The sequence below is a fragment of the Chrysochloris asiatica genome, unplaced genomic scaffold, assembly GCF_000296735.1.
Source record: "Chrysochloris asiatica unplaced genomic scaffold, ChrAsi1.0 scaffold00132, whole genome shotgun sequence".
Taxonomy (NCBI): domain Eukaryota; kingdom Metazoa; phylum Chordata; class Mammalia; order Afrosoricida; family Chrysochloridae; genus Chrysochloris; species Chrysochloris asiatica.
In genome coordinates, this window is record NW_006408650.1 from 2,560,457 (window position 1) to 2,574,228 (window position 13,772).

General features: G+C 43.3%; 1 protein-coding gene across 1 annotated transcript in view; it reads right to left on the reverse strand.

The window, feature by feature from the left end:
* RNF213 (ring finger protein 213) overlaps positions 1 to 13,772 on the reverse strand; it is a 129,583-nt gene that overhangs the window by 17,613 nt on the left and 98,198 nt on the right. Inside the window, exons 46-55 of the mRNA XM_006869642.1 lie at positions 12,239 to 12,350; positions 10,993 to 11,206; positions 6,676 to 6,878; positions 5,855 to 5,974; positions 4,879 to 4,989; positions 4,010 to 4,249; positions 3,660 to 3,741; positions 2,837 to 2,871; positions 1,232 to 1,326; positions 3 to 162 (exon numbers count right to left, since the gene is read on the reverse strand). Coding sequence (XP_006869704.1) covers positions 3 to 162; positions 1,232 to 1,326; positions 2,837 to 2,871; positions 3,660 to 3,741; positions 4,010 to 4,249; positions 4,879 to 4,989; positions 5,855 to 5,974; positions 6,676 to 6,878; positions 10,993 to 11,206; positions 12,239 to 12,350 — 1,372 coding nt within the window. The remainder of the gene's footprint in view (positions 1 to 2; positions 163 to 1,231; positions 1,327 to 2,836; positions 2,872 to 3,659; positions 3,742 to 4,009; positions 4,250 to 4,878; positions 4,990 to 5,854; positions 5,975 to 6,675; positions 6,879 to 10,992; positions 11,207 to 12,238; positions 12,351 to 13,772) is intronic.

Below are 13,772 nucleotides of genomic sequence, written 5' to 3' on the forward strand. Positions count from 1 at the left end.
ACCTGGGGATTTTGGGCAGCTCCCAGAAGCATAGCCAAATGCGTGAGTAACCGGATGAGAATGAAAACCACCGGAGAGAGGCCTCGGTCCGATACTGCCATCTCATCTCTGGCTACAGGGCTTCCCAGCACATGGCCAGTCTGAGTTCTGTCTGTATCATTTCTGGAAAAGACAAGAGAAGCCAGGGTGACGACTGACAATGACCATTTCGTCTCAGTGCTAGGACACTGCAGTTTCTTAGGACTTGGAGGCTAGCTTCACAGTTCTGAAGAAACCGTGTTACAGTACTTCTCAATCTACCAAGTCCAGACCACTTTCCTAAGGGCCTTTAACTTTGTAGATGTGCTCACCTTTTTGACTGAACAAAGCCCACAGCACTGTTGTCAAGTGCTGAGTTATAGGGATGTTGGTGCTGATTCCTGGGCAGTGTCAGGACAGGGGTCTGGGTCTGGGACTTCCACTGGGGTTGTTGTGGGTGGGGTGGGAAGAAGGCCTAGGAAGCTGGACATCAGTATGGTGATATGTACATGTTGTTGTTTTTCCAAGTCCAATGACTTTCCACATCTTCCCTGTCACAGCCAGATGGGAGACAGTCTGACAGGAATGTTAGGTCATTCTGATAGTTATGGAGAGAATGGGATTCAATATTTAAACTCGGATGGCATCATAATAGCCAGAGTGTTTAAAGAACCCAGGGTAGATCCCATCTCTGGTCTTTAGGGGTTATCTTCTCATGAGCAAACATGATCATGAGATCAGTTTTTTGTCGGGATTATGAAATCTGGTATTTGATAATATGATGATGTCACCTTCACTTTCCCTAAACTAGCTGAGATAGACTGCGTGTACAATAGCTTTTGCTCAGAGAGATGAATGCTTAGTGCACATAGATAAATGCTAAGCGTTTGGTACTGCAGATGTAAATGTTCCCCAAGTTCAATGACCTGCATATGTCCAGCCTGTTTCTATAGGGGGTTTGCGCAGGTCCCAGATGGAAGGCATTGAAGTATTAAAGCCAAATCGGCTTTGGGTTTAAGAGACCACTTACCCCTGACAGATCAAATAATCTCACAGCTATAGGAACCCAGAGACATTGGTGTTGGTGTCCAATATGACACGCATCCACATATACTATGCTATCATATTTGCTCTTTCCACTTATCAGCTGGAATAGAAACAGCCCAGAAGACCACAGTTTGATGATGTACAATAGAAATCCAATCTTACATACTTGATAGCAATGAATCCAACACGGGGTTTGTGATTGGCACCTCCAACTCGAAGACCACAGTCAAGGCAGTAGCTCTCCTCCATGGGCATGCCGCACTGAGATAGAGACCAACATGACTCAGTTCAGTCTTGGAACCAGTGTCATTGTATGCACAAACCCCACCCGCGTGCCAGTGAAGACATTCTTGCCACAGGACGGAGGGAGTGCTTCTTCTAGTCTATGTCTAGTTCAGAGGAGACTGGAGGAGCCCTGGGGGACAGGGCAGGTACCCTTCACCAATTATGCAGGACACTAGCAAATTTGAATGTTTCTTTTTTGAACAGGAGAGATTTAAGTTTTATTTCCAAGTAGAGTGACACTTTATAGACAAATATATAAGCTTAAGCTTTCTTTCTCCCTGATCATTTTCCTCATTCCCATTACTATTACACTAGTCTTTAGTGTTTACTTCTCTCACACAGGAATACGACAATAGCCCCCAAACCATTACCTTAACTCTACTGGGATATTTTTATTTAAAAAAAAAAAAGAAGAGCTAAGCATATGATTTAGTGCTTCCAAAGGCTCATCTTTCTCCAAGACAGACTGTGTCCTCCTACAGTATACATGAATCCAGCCTGTAACAGAGCCAACCCAAACCAGAGACTCTCAGACCCATTAGATTTCAGAGCTGGGAGAGGTCTGGGAAAGAACTGGTTTTAGTCTCTTCATTTCACAGACAAGGAGGTGCAGGAGGCTCAGAAAGACGAGCTCTGAGTGTATCTGGTTTTCTCCATGTGTCCTATTGGTCAGAGAGCTTGCCTGTTGCTGAGCAAGGACAGATCCACTGAAGGAAGGGCCCTGGGAGAAATGCTTAGGGATTCAGCTGTGAATCCTAATCCGTTGTTTCCCCCACAAGGCTAACAATCTTTGAGTCTCTCATTCCATCCCTATTGTCTCCACCCTCTGCTCAGTGGGCAAGTGATGCTGCCTGTGGTCTAGTCAGCACTTTGTCATTCAGCGAGGACCTGTGACCTCACACTGCAGTGGCAAGAAAGGATGGCTACCAGTAGCACGCAGCCAGTGACAGTTCCGTCTCCCTGGGAGCCCCTGGCATGTTTGGAGACATTTTAGTTGTCATGTTTGACTGGGGGTTCTCCCTGACATCTAGTGAGTCGAGGCCAGAGATACTGCTAAACATTCTACCCTGCACCGGACAGAAAAGGATTACCACAAGAAAGGATGATTTCGTCCACAATGCCCAGGCACCCCCAAGCCTCCCTGTACTGACAGCTTATCACCACTTAGATGTGTGGTTGGAACACCGGGGACAGTCTTCTGAATGAGTCTGTGTTCTCCCCAGAAGATCTGCTGTTCTTGTTAAGGGTCGTCAAGTTGGTCATAACTCATAGCTACCCTCTATAGGGTTTCCTTACAACAGCTGGTGGGCTTCAACTGCTGACCTTGTGGTTCGCAGTTCAGTACTGATTCTACAGTGCCACACCAGGAATCGCCCCCTAGAAGATCCAGGTCCCCGTTCTCGCCCTCTTCAACGGCTCCCTCTCCTCAGACCTCAAAGAGCCCACATTTAGAGCCTAGCAGACCCTTTCCCAAACCCCGACTCACCTCTCCTACAGAGCACGGATGGCCTCTGGGACAAGCTGTTAGAAGAACAAGGTGCATGTTAGCTGAGGAAGCTTCACCTCATGACCATGTTTGAAAGGGAACGTAACTGAAATATAATGTACTCTGGCTATCCTGAGCACGTTACCAGTCATCTTAAACTACTTTCTTAGCTTCAGTACTGGCTGTTTGGCACAGTTGATAGTATAACAGCTCAATAACTTTATGTTGTGATTGAAAAAATGTTTCTGAATTTAATTTTAAAAGCAAAGAAAAAGATTAGTGGCTTGTACTGGAGTTACTTTGGGAGAGGCAGGATTTGACACTTTCCTCTTTGTTTTTTTCATCAGAGCATGTTTTCTAAACAACCTTTAAATGTCATTTTAAAAGATTAATTATTTATTCAGGGTAACAGCAAATTTCAGATGCAGTTGTGAGTTGTATTATTCTGTCTCTCAGTTTTCTACTTCAGAAGAGCTATCTTCGGGTCAAACCTTGGTTATACTTTGCTCTGGCCCTTTAATGAGCCTCTCATGTAGTTCCCAACCTCGTCCCACTCCCCACTCCCCCATTAGTCAGCACTAGTGTGTATCTTAGGGCCTTGATTCTTCATGATTAAGAAAGCAAATGCTTTGGACCATCCATCATCAGTACAGTGCCATTTCCTATGGGCAACTGAAGTTCCGAAAGGTGCCAAAGGCAGAACGAGGTGGTACTCTTGTACCTTCAGATGTAAACTCTTTGGGTCCCAATCTAATTCTAGGGGCATGGCACTGCTCTGGAGAGCTGAGGATGGTGTCATTCCACCTGAGACACCACTACTTACTGTACCAGCGGACTCCTTCCAGACCCATCCAACGCCTAGCTTGAGCCAGCAAGTCTTCAGGCATGGTGGGAAGAAAAGCATTCTGGGGGCAAAAGCAGAGCTAGAGTTAACTAAGTGAGCAAACTCATGGACTGATGTTGTTCAGCAGGAATCCTAGAATAAGAAAATGAACAACTGCTTCTCTTTTCCTCCCGCCTTCAAAAGCTATCTATGGAGAAAACATAACTGCCCATCACTGTGGGCAAACAGATGAAATGACATAAGAGGCAGAATGAGAAACTGGAGGGTGACAATGTCCATTACTCTCCATGCCTACAGTAAAGTGACAAATGATTCCACACCCATCTTACCAGCATGTGGCCCGGGAAGAAGGCCAGGTTCTTCAGGGGTTCCAAGACCTTGTTCTGTGCACAGAGAAGGGTGGCTGCTGCGTGAACAACCATCTCTGTCACTGTTGTGTCAAGGCCTCCGTCACTGGGAACTGCTGTCAGCAATGGCTGAGTGTTGGCCACAAGGGATGTCGCAAAATGTCTGATTTCAGGAGAAAGGGTCTCTGTGTCTTCAATGAATCTGTTCACAGCCTCACATTGCTGACAAGAAAAATGTTTTTTTATAGTAAAACATATCAGAGGAGACTATTATGAGAATTCAAAGGTTTGTTTAGAGTTATCCATATATTTTAATACCAAATAAACATCAAATTTCAATGTAAAAATGATTATCACTTTTTTTTTTTTTCCCCAGGGGAGAACGCGAACGCAATCCCCTACTACCACAAATTCTGCAGTCGAGTTTCCCACATTTGGGGAAATCGAAGGGCTCAGCACATGCGGAGTGCAATGGATAAACCTCGCCCTGGGAAAACCACCTTCATGATCATGGTATCTCCCCTGCCAGGTAAGTATTTTTCACCTATTTTTGATGGAAAATACTTAGGTTTAGGGAAGAGAATTTTCATATACAAACACAGCAAGTGCATACTTAAACACTAATTTTGATAGCCCGTTTTGGGAAACATCACCTTATAGTCTTTAGTTTTAATTGCAATTCTAAAAGCTTTGATTTAACAGAAAATAGATTCTTTACCTAACATGGTGGGAAACTTCACATTCTAAATAAAAACACTACGGGCAAATGTGTATTTGTGACTTTTACATCCATCCAAAAAAGCTCCTCTAAATACTGAGACTGAAAAGAAACACCAAGTAATGAACCTCACCTCTGGCGTACGGAAGATCCTTGCGTTACGGGATCTGTACAAGACAGTGACCTCCCGGAAGAGCGCCAACAGTAAGTGGACTGCCTGCTGAGCGTTAGAGTCCTTACTGGCCTGAGAAAGCAAAAATAATCCGTGAGAATTTTAAAAGATACAGATCTATCAGAGTCCAGTATGACCCGTATGTTAATATGGAATGTGGATCAACCCCAAACCATAAAGAAGGTGAGGAAACCTTTCCCAAGTCCCTGTACTCCTAGGCTCCTACACGTCCAGATCGTCTGACAAATAGTTCTTGGACCGCACCATAGCCTCAAAGCATATTTATCAGGAGAGGCTTTCTACTCCCGTAAAGATTTACACCCTCGGAAACCCTGTACAGGGTCGCTATGGGTTGGACCCGACTCGATGGCACTTAACAACAACAACAACATGACAGAGTACCAGCGCTGATGCATTTACTAGTCAACTACAATTGTCCTACGCAGAGAGAGGATATTTGATTTTCTCTTTTCCAGCAGGGCCAACAGGGATTCAAAAGGAAGCAAGACCTAAACACTTTAAAGATTACATTCGGAAAGTCTTACATCTTTATAAAAATAAACACACAGTGAGCAGATATACTTGAAGTATGAGTGAGTGTATGTACACATAGAAGAAGTGATTCTTCAGTCTCATGGGAAGTAATGGGCATGCTCAAATTGAAAATGAGCTTCTGATGACCTTGACTGTCCAGCAAAACACAAAGTGGTCAACCGAGCAACTCAACGACTATTGTTATAGTATTCAGGACGTAGGCCACAAGTAGCACCATCCACTGCAACCACGAAGGCCCCAGGCACCTGACTGTGGGTGTAGTGTGCTACTCGGCAGAGCTCTTCACTGAGCTATCACCACGGCATCATTTACACACCTAAGAGAGATGTGGGCCCTGAGTGGGGACCATCTTGTGCCCCAGAGAAACCTGGAGTCCCATTACCTCCAGAGCAGCTGTGATGCCCTTGGGATTGCACTCGAGGACAGCTCTCCCGACCGCATCACGAAGAGCCTTGTATCCATCGCCGTACACCAGGAATCGGTCCAGCTGGCCTGGATAGTCCTCCTGCAAGTCAGGAAGACAGGGCTTAATCAGGACAGAGAATGTTTGCAAAGAACTGCCTCTATAGATAAAGAGGTCTCAAGGGGGCTGAGCTGGGAGCCCTGCTCACACACAGGCCTAACCATCAAGTGCCGTCTTTGGGAAGAGCATCCTCCTCAGGAAGAGGTAGCGGGATACATGAGGGACAAGCCTGGGCAGAAGGCATTGCTGATCCTGCTGATGCTTTTTCTCTACTGAACGCATAATGCCAAAGGCCAGCTGACTTCAGACAAACAAAATGTCTGAACTTTTACTGCTGGACAGTGAGGATTTGTTCATTTCTAAACACTAGGGGAGGACCACAGCAAGGTCGTGAGCCAAGCATACTGCAGCTCTTTTATCCACAGTTTTCATTCTCTCCGGTCTCTGCCGTAAACAGAAGAGCTCCTACAGATGAATGTGATGAAAGCACAGGCCACAGACCCCTTCTTTTACTTTGCCTGTGTCACACTCAATCAGAAGTGACACCTCAATAAGCTTTATATGTAGATGAAGAAACCTGTGCACATACACACTCTCTCTCACAATGGCAGGCAGGCTACACACCATGACGAAGCACCAAGGCAAAGGACCCTCCCAGAGCCTCCTGTTTCCTTAGTGGCTGTGCAAGTGAGTGAGGATGAGGAGGAAGCAGGGAGCCTTAGCAAGAGCTGGCCAGGGACAGCACTTCTCACCTGCTGTACAATGACTTCCTTGGGGAACACCCACTGGGCTGGGTGACCCCGTCTGGCAAATCTCTGCACAAACTCCATTGTGTGCTGGTTCGCGAGCCTCCTCACCAAGTACACCCGGAACCAGTCGTTCTTGGCTTTGATACAGAAGTGCTGAACTTGCTGCAGATAGCGCTGCTTTTCCTCAGCAATTCCTGGAAAGTTCATTGAGAAAGTGGGTGAGTGCAGGTGACTGGACTATGTACTAGACAATGGTCCTGGACACGAAGCTGCTAACGAGCATGGTTACTGCTCCTTAGTTCACAGCAAAATGATTCCAGAAGAAAGGGAATGTAGGAGGGACCAATCCCGCTTTCAAAATCAGTTTTCCTTTCTTCTGAGTTTCTAAATACTAAGGACACTTGCCACAACTTGTCTGTCAGTTTATTCTATTGTGGTGGCTTGTGTGTTGTTGTGGTTCTAGAAGTTACGCCATGGGTATTTTAAATCCCAGCAGGGTCACCCAGGATGGACAGGTTTCAGCTGAGCTTCCAGACAACGAGTAGGGAGGAGGGAATGATTACTCCCGAAGAGTCAGTCCCTGAAAACCTTATGTAAAGCAGAGGAACACTGTTAGTACCAATATATTGAATATTGAAACAGGATGAAGAGTAACAGAATCATGTCAGATAGAGTGCTGGAAGATGAGCCCCTCAGGTTGGAAGGCACTCAGATACAACTGGGGAAGAGCTGCCTCCTCAAAGCAGAGCTGACCATGATGATGCAAATGGAGTAAAGCCTGCAGGACCTTTATTTACTGATGGGGCACAACTCAAAATGAAGAGAAACAGCTGTAAACGTACATTACGAATTGGAACATGGAATGTACCCAAGTATGAATCTGGGAAAAATGGAAATTGCCAAAAATGAAATGGACATCAGTATCATAGGCGTTGCTGTTGTTGGTAAGTGCCGTTGAGTCAGTTCTGACTCATAACAATCTTGTATAGGGTTTCGAGGAGAGGCTGGTGAATTTGAACCACCGACCCTGTGGTTCAAACTGACCTTTCAGTCCAGTGCATTATCCCACTATGCCACACCAGCAGATCCTAGGCATTAGTGAGCTAAAATACACAGGTATTGGAGGACATTCTGAATCTAACAATACATGGTTTACTATGCTGGGAATGATAAATTGAAGAGGAATGGCATCACATTCATCACCAAAAAGAACATATCAGGATTTGTCTTGAATTACAACACAGTTTGTGATAGGATAGTGATAGGATAATATTCATATGCCTACAAGGAAGACCACTTAATACTACTATTATTCAGATTTATGCACCAACCACTAAAACAAGTGATGGTGAACTTGAAGAATTCTACCAACTTCTTCAGTCTAAAATTGGTCAAACATGCAATTAAGATATATTGATAATTACTGGCCATTGGAATGCAAAGGTTGGAAAGAGGAAGGATCAGCAATTGGAAAATATGGCCTTGGCGATAGAAACAATGCTGGAACTCAAATGATAGAATTTTATAAGATTAATGACTTGTTGATTGCGAATACCTTTTTAAAACAACATAAAAGATGACTATACACATGAACCTCACCAGATGGAATACCCAGAAATCAAACTGACTACATTTGTAGCACGAGACGATAGAAGAGCTCCATGTCATCAGGGGAAGACTGTGAAACAGACCATCTATTGCTCAAATACAAAATCAGGCTGAAGATGAAGAAATTAAAACAAGTCCACAAGAGCCAAAGTATGACCTTGAACCATATCTTACCTAGATTTAGAGATCATCTGAAGAGCACATTTGGTGCATTATACACTAAGACTGATGACCAGAAGAGTTGTGGGATGAAAGCAAAAAGTCATTAAAAAGTCAAGAAACAAGGAAAAGACCAAAATGGATGTCAGGAGAGACTCTGAAACTTGCTCTCCAGTATAGAGATGCTAAAGCAAATGGAAGAAATGAGGATGTAAAAGAGCTGAGTAGAAAATTTCAAAGGGCAGTTTGAGAAGATAAAGTCAAATATTATAATGAAATAGGCAAAGAACTGCAGTTAGAAACCCAAAAGAGAAGAATACACTCAACATTTCTCAAGCAGAGGAAACTGAAGAAAAAACTCAAGCTTCAGCTTGCAATATTGAAGGATTCTAAGGGCAAAATAGTGAATAATGCAGAAAGCATCAAAACAAGATGGGAGGACTATACCAAAAAGAAATGGTCAATGTTCACCTATTTCAAGAGATAGCATATGATAAGAGCCAGTGAGTTTGAAGGAAGAAGTCCAATGTGTGCTAAAGGTACTGGAAAGATCAAGGAACCAGGAATTGATAGGCTACAATTGAAAGCTCTCAACAAACTGATGCAGCACTGGAGACACTCACTTATCTATGCTAAGAAATTTGGAAGACAGCTACTTGGCCAACTGATTAGAAAATCCGTATTTTCCCCGTTCCAAAGAGAGGTGGCCAATGGAATGTGGAAATCATCAGAAAATATCATTACTATAGTGTGCAAGTTAAATTTTGCCAAAGAAAATTCAAAAATGGCTGCAAGTATACATTGACAGAGAACTTCCAGAGGTTCAAGCTGGAATCAGAAGAGGATGTGGAACATTGCTGAAATCAGATGGATATTGGCTAAAAGCAGAGAATTCCAGAAAGATGTTTTATTGACTACGCAAAGGCTTTTGATTGTGTGGATCATAAAGAAGCTATGGATAACATTGTGGAAAATAAGTATTACAGAACAGTTAATTGTGCTCATGAGGAACTGGTACATAATCCAAAATGCAGTTGTTTGAACAGAACAGGGGAACACCAAATGGCTTATAATTAGGAAAGGTGTACACCACGGTTGTATTCTTTCACCATACTTATTCAACCTGTATGCTAAGCAAATAATCCGAGAAGCTGGGTTTTATGAAGAAAAACGTAGCATCAGGAAGACTCATTAACAACCTGTAATATGCAGCTTGCTGAAAGTGAAGTGTACTTAAAATACTGATGAAGAATGGATTGCATCTCAATGTAAAGAAAACAAAAATCCTCATCACTGTGAACTTGACCTATACTTATGGATGTAGTAGCTCAAAATACCAACTGAGAGGGAAGGAGTCTTCACATCAGGTATCAATCCAGTCCCTTCTGTATACTACAGGGTTAATAGGAAAGGGCAACTCAGACATTGCGGGATTATTATTATTATTAAAATGGGGGATCTATAAAGGCACAAAGTGACTGGCTTACAAGTTTTCAAGAGGGAGTTTAGTTTCAGAGTGTGTGCGGAAAGGTAGAATCCCCAATGAATAGTTTTCATCTTGTCTAGACACCTCTGGTGATAGGAGATGGGGATAAGATTCTTATGGTTCCATAGTGAATAATTGTTATCATGACTAATTGCAACTGTGACAACTGTAAAGGTAGAAGTTTTAAAACAAAAAACAAAAAACAACAAAACCCAGAGGGAATAGAAGCAAATACTGCTGAATGATGATGCATGAAGAAGATTGTAATCATTGCAATGAAACAATGAGTATAAAACCGATGTTCTCCCATGTAAACTATCACTCAATTCACTATAAAAACTTAAAAAAATCCTCATCACTGGACCAATAAGCAACATCCATACAAATGGGAAAAGACTGAAGTTGTCAAGGACTTCATTTTGCTTGGATTAACCATCAACACTCATGGAAGCAGCAGTCAAGAGATCAAACAACATATTGTATTAGGCAAATCTGCTGCACAAGACCTCTTTAAAATGTTCAAGAACAAATATGTCAGTCTGATGACTGAGGTGCGCCTGACACAAGCCATGGTATTGTCAATACGCTCATATGCATGTGCAAGATTGGACAGTAAATAAGGAACACTGTAGAAGAATTAATGCATTTGAGTTATAGTGTTGGGAGAGAATATTAAAAGTACCATGACTGCAAAAACAAACAAACAAAAACAATCTGTGTCGTAAGAAATACAACCAGGATGCTCCTCGGAAGCCAGGATGGCCAGACTTCATCTCCCATACTTTGAACACGTTATCAGGAGGGACCAGTTCCTGGAGAAGGATATCATGTTTCGTGAAGTGGAGAGTTGGGGAAAAAGAGGAAGACCCCCAATGGGTTGGCACAGTGGCAGCAGCAATGGACTGAAGCGTAGCAGCAATTGTAGACTGACGCAGGACTGGGCAATGTTTTGTTCTGTTGTGCATAAGGTTGGTATGAGTCAGTACCAACTCGATGGAACCTAACAACAAGGAATGATTGGCCCAAGGTGGAGCGAGGCAGTGAGGACGACTTGCCTGAACCCGCATGAAGCTCAAAGAGGAAATCTGAAGCTCTGTCGAGACAGAGGCGGATCCGAGCCATTGTCTGCAGGTATCCAATGGAAGCCTCCTTAACAGGCTTTGGGCCATGACTCAGTGGAGAATAAGTCCCAAGGTACTGAGCTTCCTCTCGTATGTAGTTCAGTTCCTCATTTTCAGAGATAGCACTAGTTTTCTCATGTATTGAATCCTAGGAACAAAGAGTGAGATAAAAAGGATATTATTCTTTTTAGTATGCAAGTCCCTTTGTAAAATTGCCACCGTGTGACTCCTACAGAGCTAAGGAAGGGTGAAGTCTAGCTCACAGGCAGGTGAAAGCTGCATAGTGAATAAGGGAGACGGTAGAAGAATTGGTGCATTTGAGTTATGGTGTTGGAGGAGAATACTGAAAGTGCCATGGGCTGCCAAAAGAACAAACCTATCTGTGTTGGAAGAAGTACAGCTGGAGTGCTCTTTGGAAGCCAGGATGGCCAGACTTCATCTCTCACACTGTGGGCATAGGAAGGAGCAGTCTCTGAAGAAAGATATCAGCATGTTTGGTAAAGTGGAGGGTCAGAGAACAAGAGGAAGACCCCCACCATGATGCACAGAGGCAATGGCAGTGGGCTCAAACATAGCAACGACTGTGAGGTTGGCACAGGACTGGGCAGTGTTTTGTTCCATTGTACGTAGGGGTTGCTATGATGGCACCTAACAACAACAAAGAGACGAGATCTGCTTTGTTGGTGTGGCACTTTATACAAAGGTTGCTTTGAACCTGAAGGTGTCAGTTCAAGGCCACAGATGCTCCTCGGAAACCCTATACAGGGTCGCTATGCGTTGAAATCGACTTGATGGCACTTAACAACAGCTGCTTTGTTGGAGGTTTGAGTGTGATGTTTTCCAGTCCTTATTTTAGGAGCAAGAAGGAAAGTGTTTTGTAAAATCTAAGTGTTTTCCTATGTATTGTGAAAATCGTGGAAATGAGTACAATACGACAAGAAGAAAAGTAAGTCAGACGTGCCGAGACGAAGACTGTTACCCTTCGGTGGGGGTCCTTTCTGAGGCACACAGATGGCAGTAGAGACAACAGTTTAAGGCAAAAGCACTGTCTTTGAAACCTTTCTTTTCCCGTATGAACAGATTCACATGATACTGTGCAATTTTTCAGAAGCACTCTTCATTGTATGAAGCCTGTGGTTCAGGACGTTGGCAAAAGCAATGCTGGGACGCTCTAGCTTACCTCCAGGCAGTTGATGAAGAGGGCATAGAGCTCGGTTTTATCTTCAGTGAGGAAGGCTTTCTTCTCTAACAGAGACAAGTAATCCTGAATATAATCTTTTACTTCATGGAAGCTGTTAAAAGAGGAATGTTATGACAAATTATCTCAGATTTAGAGACTTATTATCAAATATGTATACATTTATGTATGTTTCTACACCTGTAGCGTAGTGGTTACAAATCGGGCTGCTAACCTCAAGGTCGGCAGTTCAAAACTAACCAGCTGTTCCGCGGTAGAAAGATGAGGCTTTCTACTCTTGTAAAGATTTACAGCCTCGGAAACCCTGTACAGGGTCACTATGAGTTGGAACCGACTCCATCGTACATAACAACATCAACATCATCAACAAAGACACATGAATATGCATATATATATATACTGTTAGTATTGTTAAGTGCTGTCCAATCGATTCCAACTCATAGATACCCTGTATAGGGTTTCCCAGGAGCAGCTGGTAAGCTTGAACCACAGACACTGTGGTTCAAACTGACCTTGCAGTCCAGTGCATTAACCCACAGTGCCACACCAGGACTCCATATGCATACTATGTATGTATAATAGTTTGCAACTTGATTTTATTGAAAATATTTAGCACAATATTATTGTTGTTAAGTGCTGTCAAGTCAATTCTGATTCAGAGCGCCCCTGTACAGGGTTTCTGAGGAGCAGTTGGTGGGTTGGAACAGCCTACCTTGTGGTTTGCAGTCCACTGCTTATCCTGCAGCACCACACCAGGAATATACAAAATTCCATATTATAGATCATCTGTTCTCTATTTCATCTCATGACTTACAATATTGAAGAATTCTATGAGCAAATGCTGAATGATGAATAAAATATCAAAAGAAGATGGAAAGACTACAAAGTCATTGTACCAAAAAGTAATGATTGCTATTCAACCATTTCAAGAGGTAGCATATGATCAAAAAACCAATGGCACCGAAGAGAAAAGTCCAAGCTGCACTGAAGGCACTGGTAAAAAGCAAGGCTCCAGGAACTGACAGACTACAAACAGAAATCTTTGTTTAAACTAACTGATGAAGCATTGGAGGTGCTCACTCGTCTATGCCAAGAAATCTGGAAGACAGCTATGTATCTGGAAAGCAAATAATTTGAAATATCTAGTAAAGTATAATTGTGTTGTTATTAGGTGCCATGGAGTTGGTTCTGACTCACAGTGGCCTGATGCACAATAGAATGAAGCACTGCCTGGTCCTGGGCCAACCTCACATTCGGGCTTACACTTGAGTCCATTGCTGCTGCCACTGTGCCACTTCATCCATCTCACTGGGGATCGATCTTCCTCTTTCTTGCTGACCCTCCACTTTACCAAGCATGACGTCCTTCTCAGGGACTGGTCACTCCTGATAACATGTCCGACGTATGAGAGACGAAGTCTCACCATCTTGGTTTCTAAGGTGCATTCTGGTTGTACTTCTTCAAACACAGATTTGTTTGTTCTTCTGACATTCCGTAATACTTTTACTAATACTCT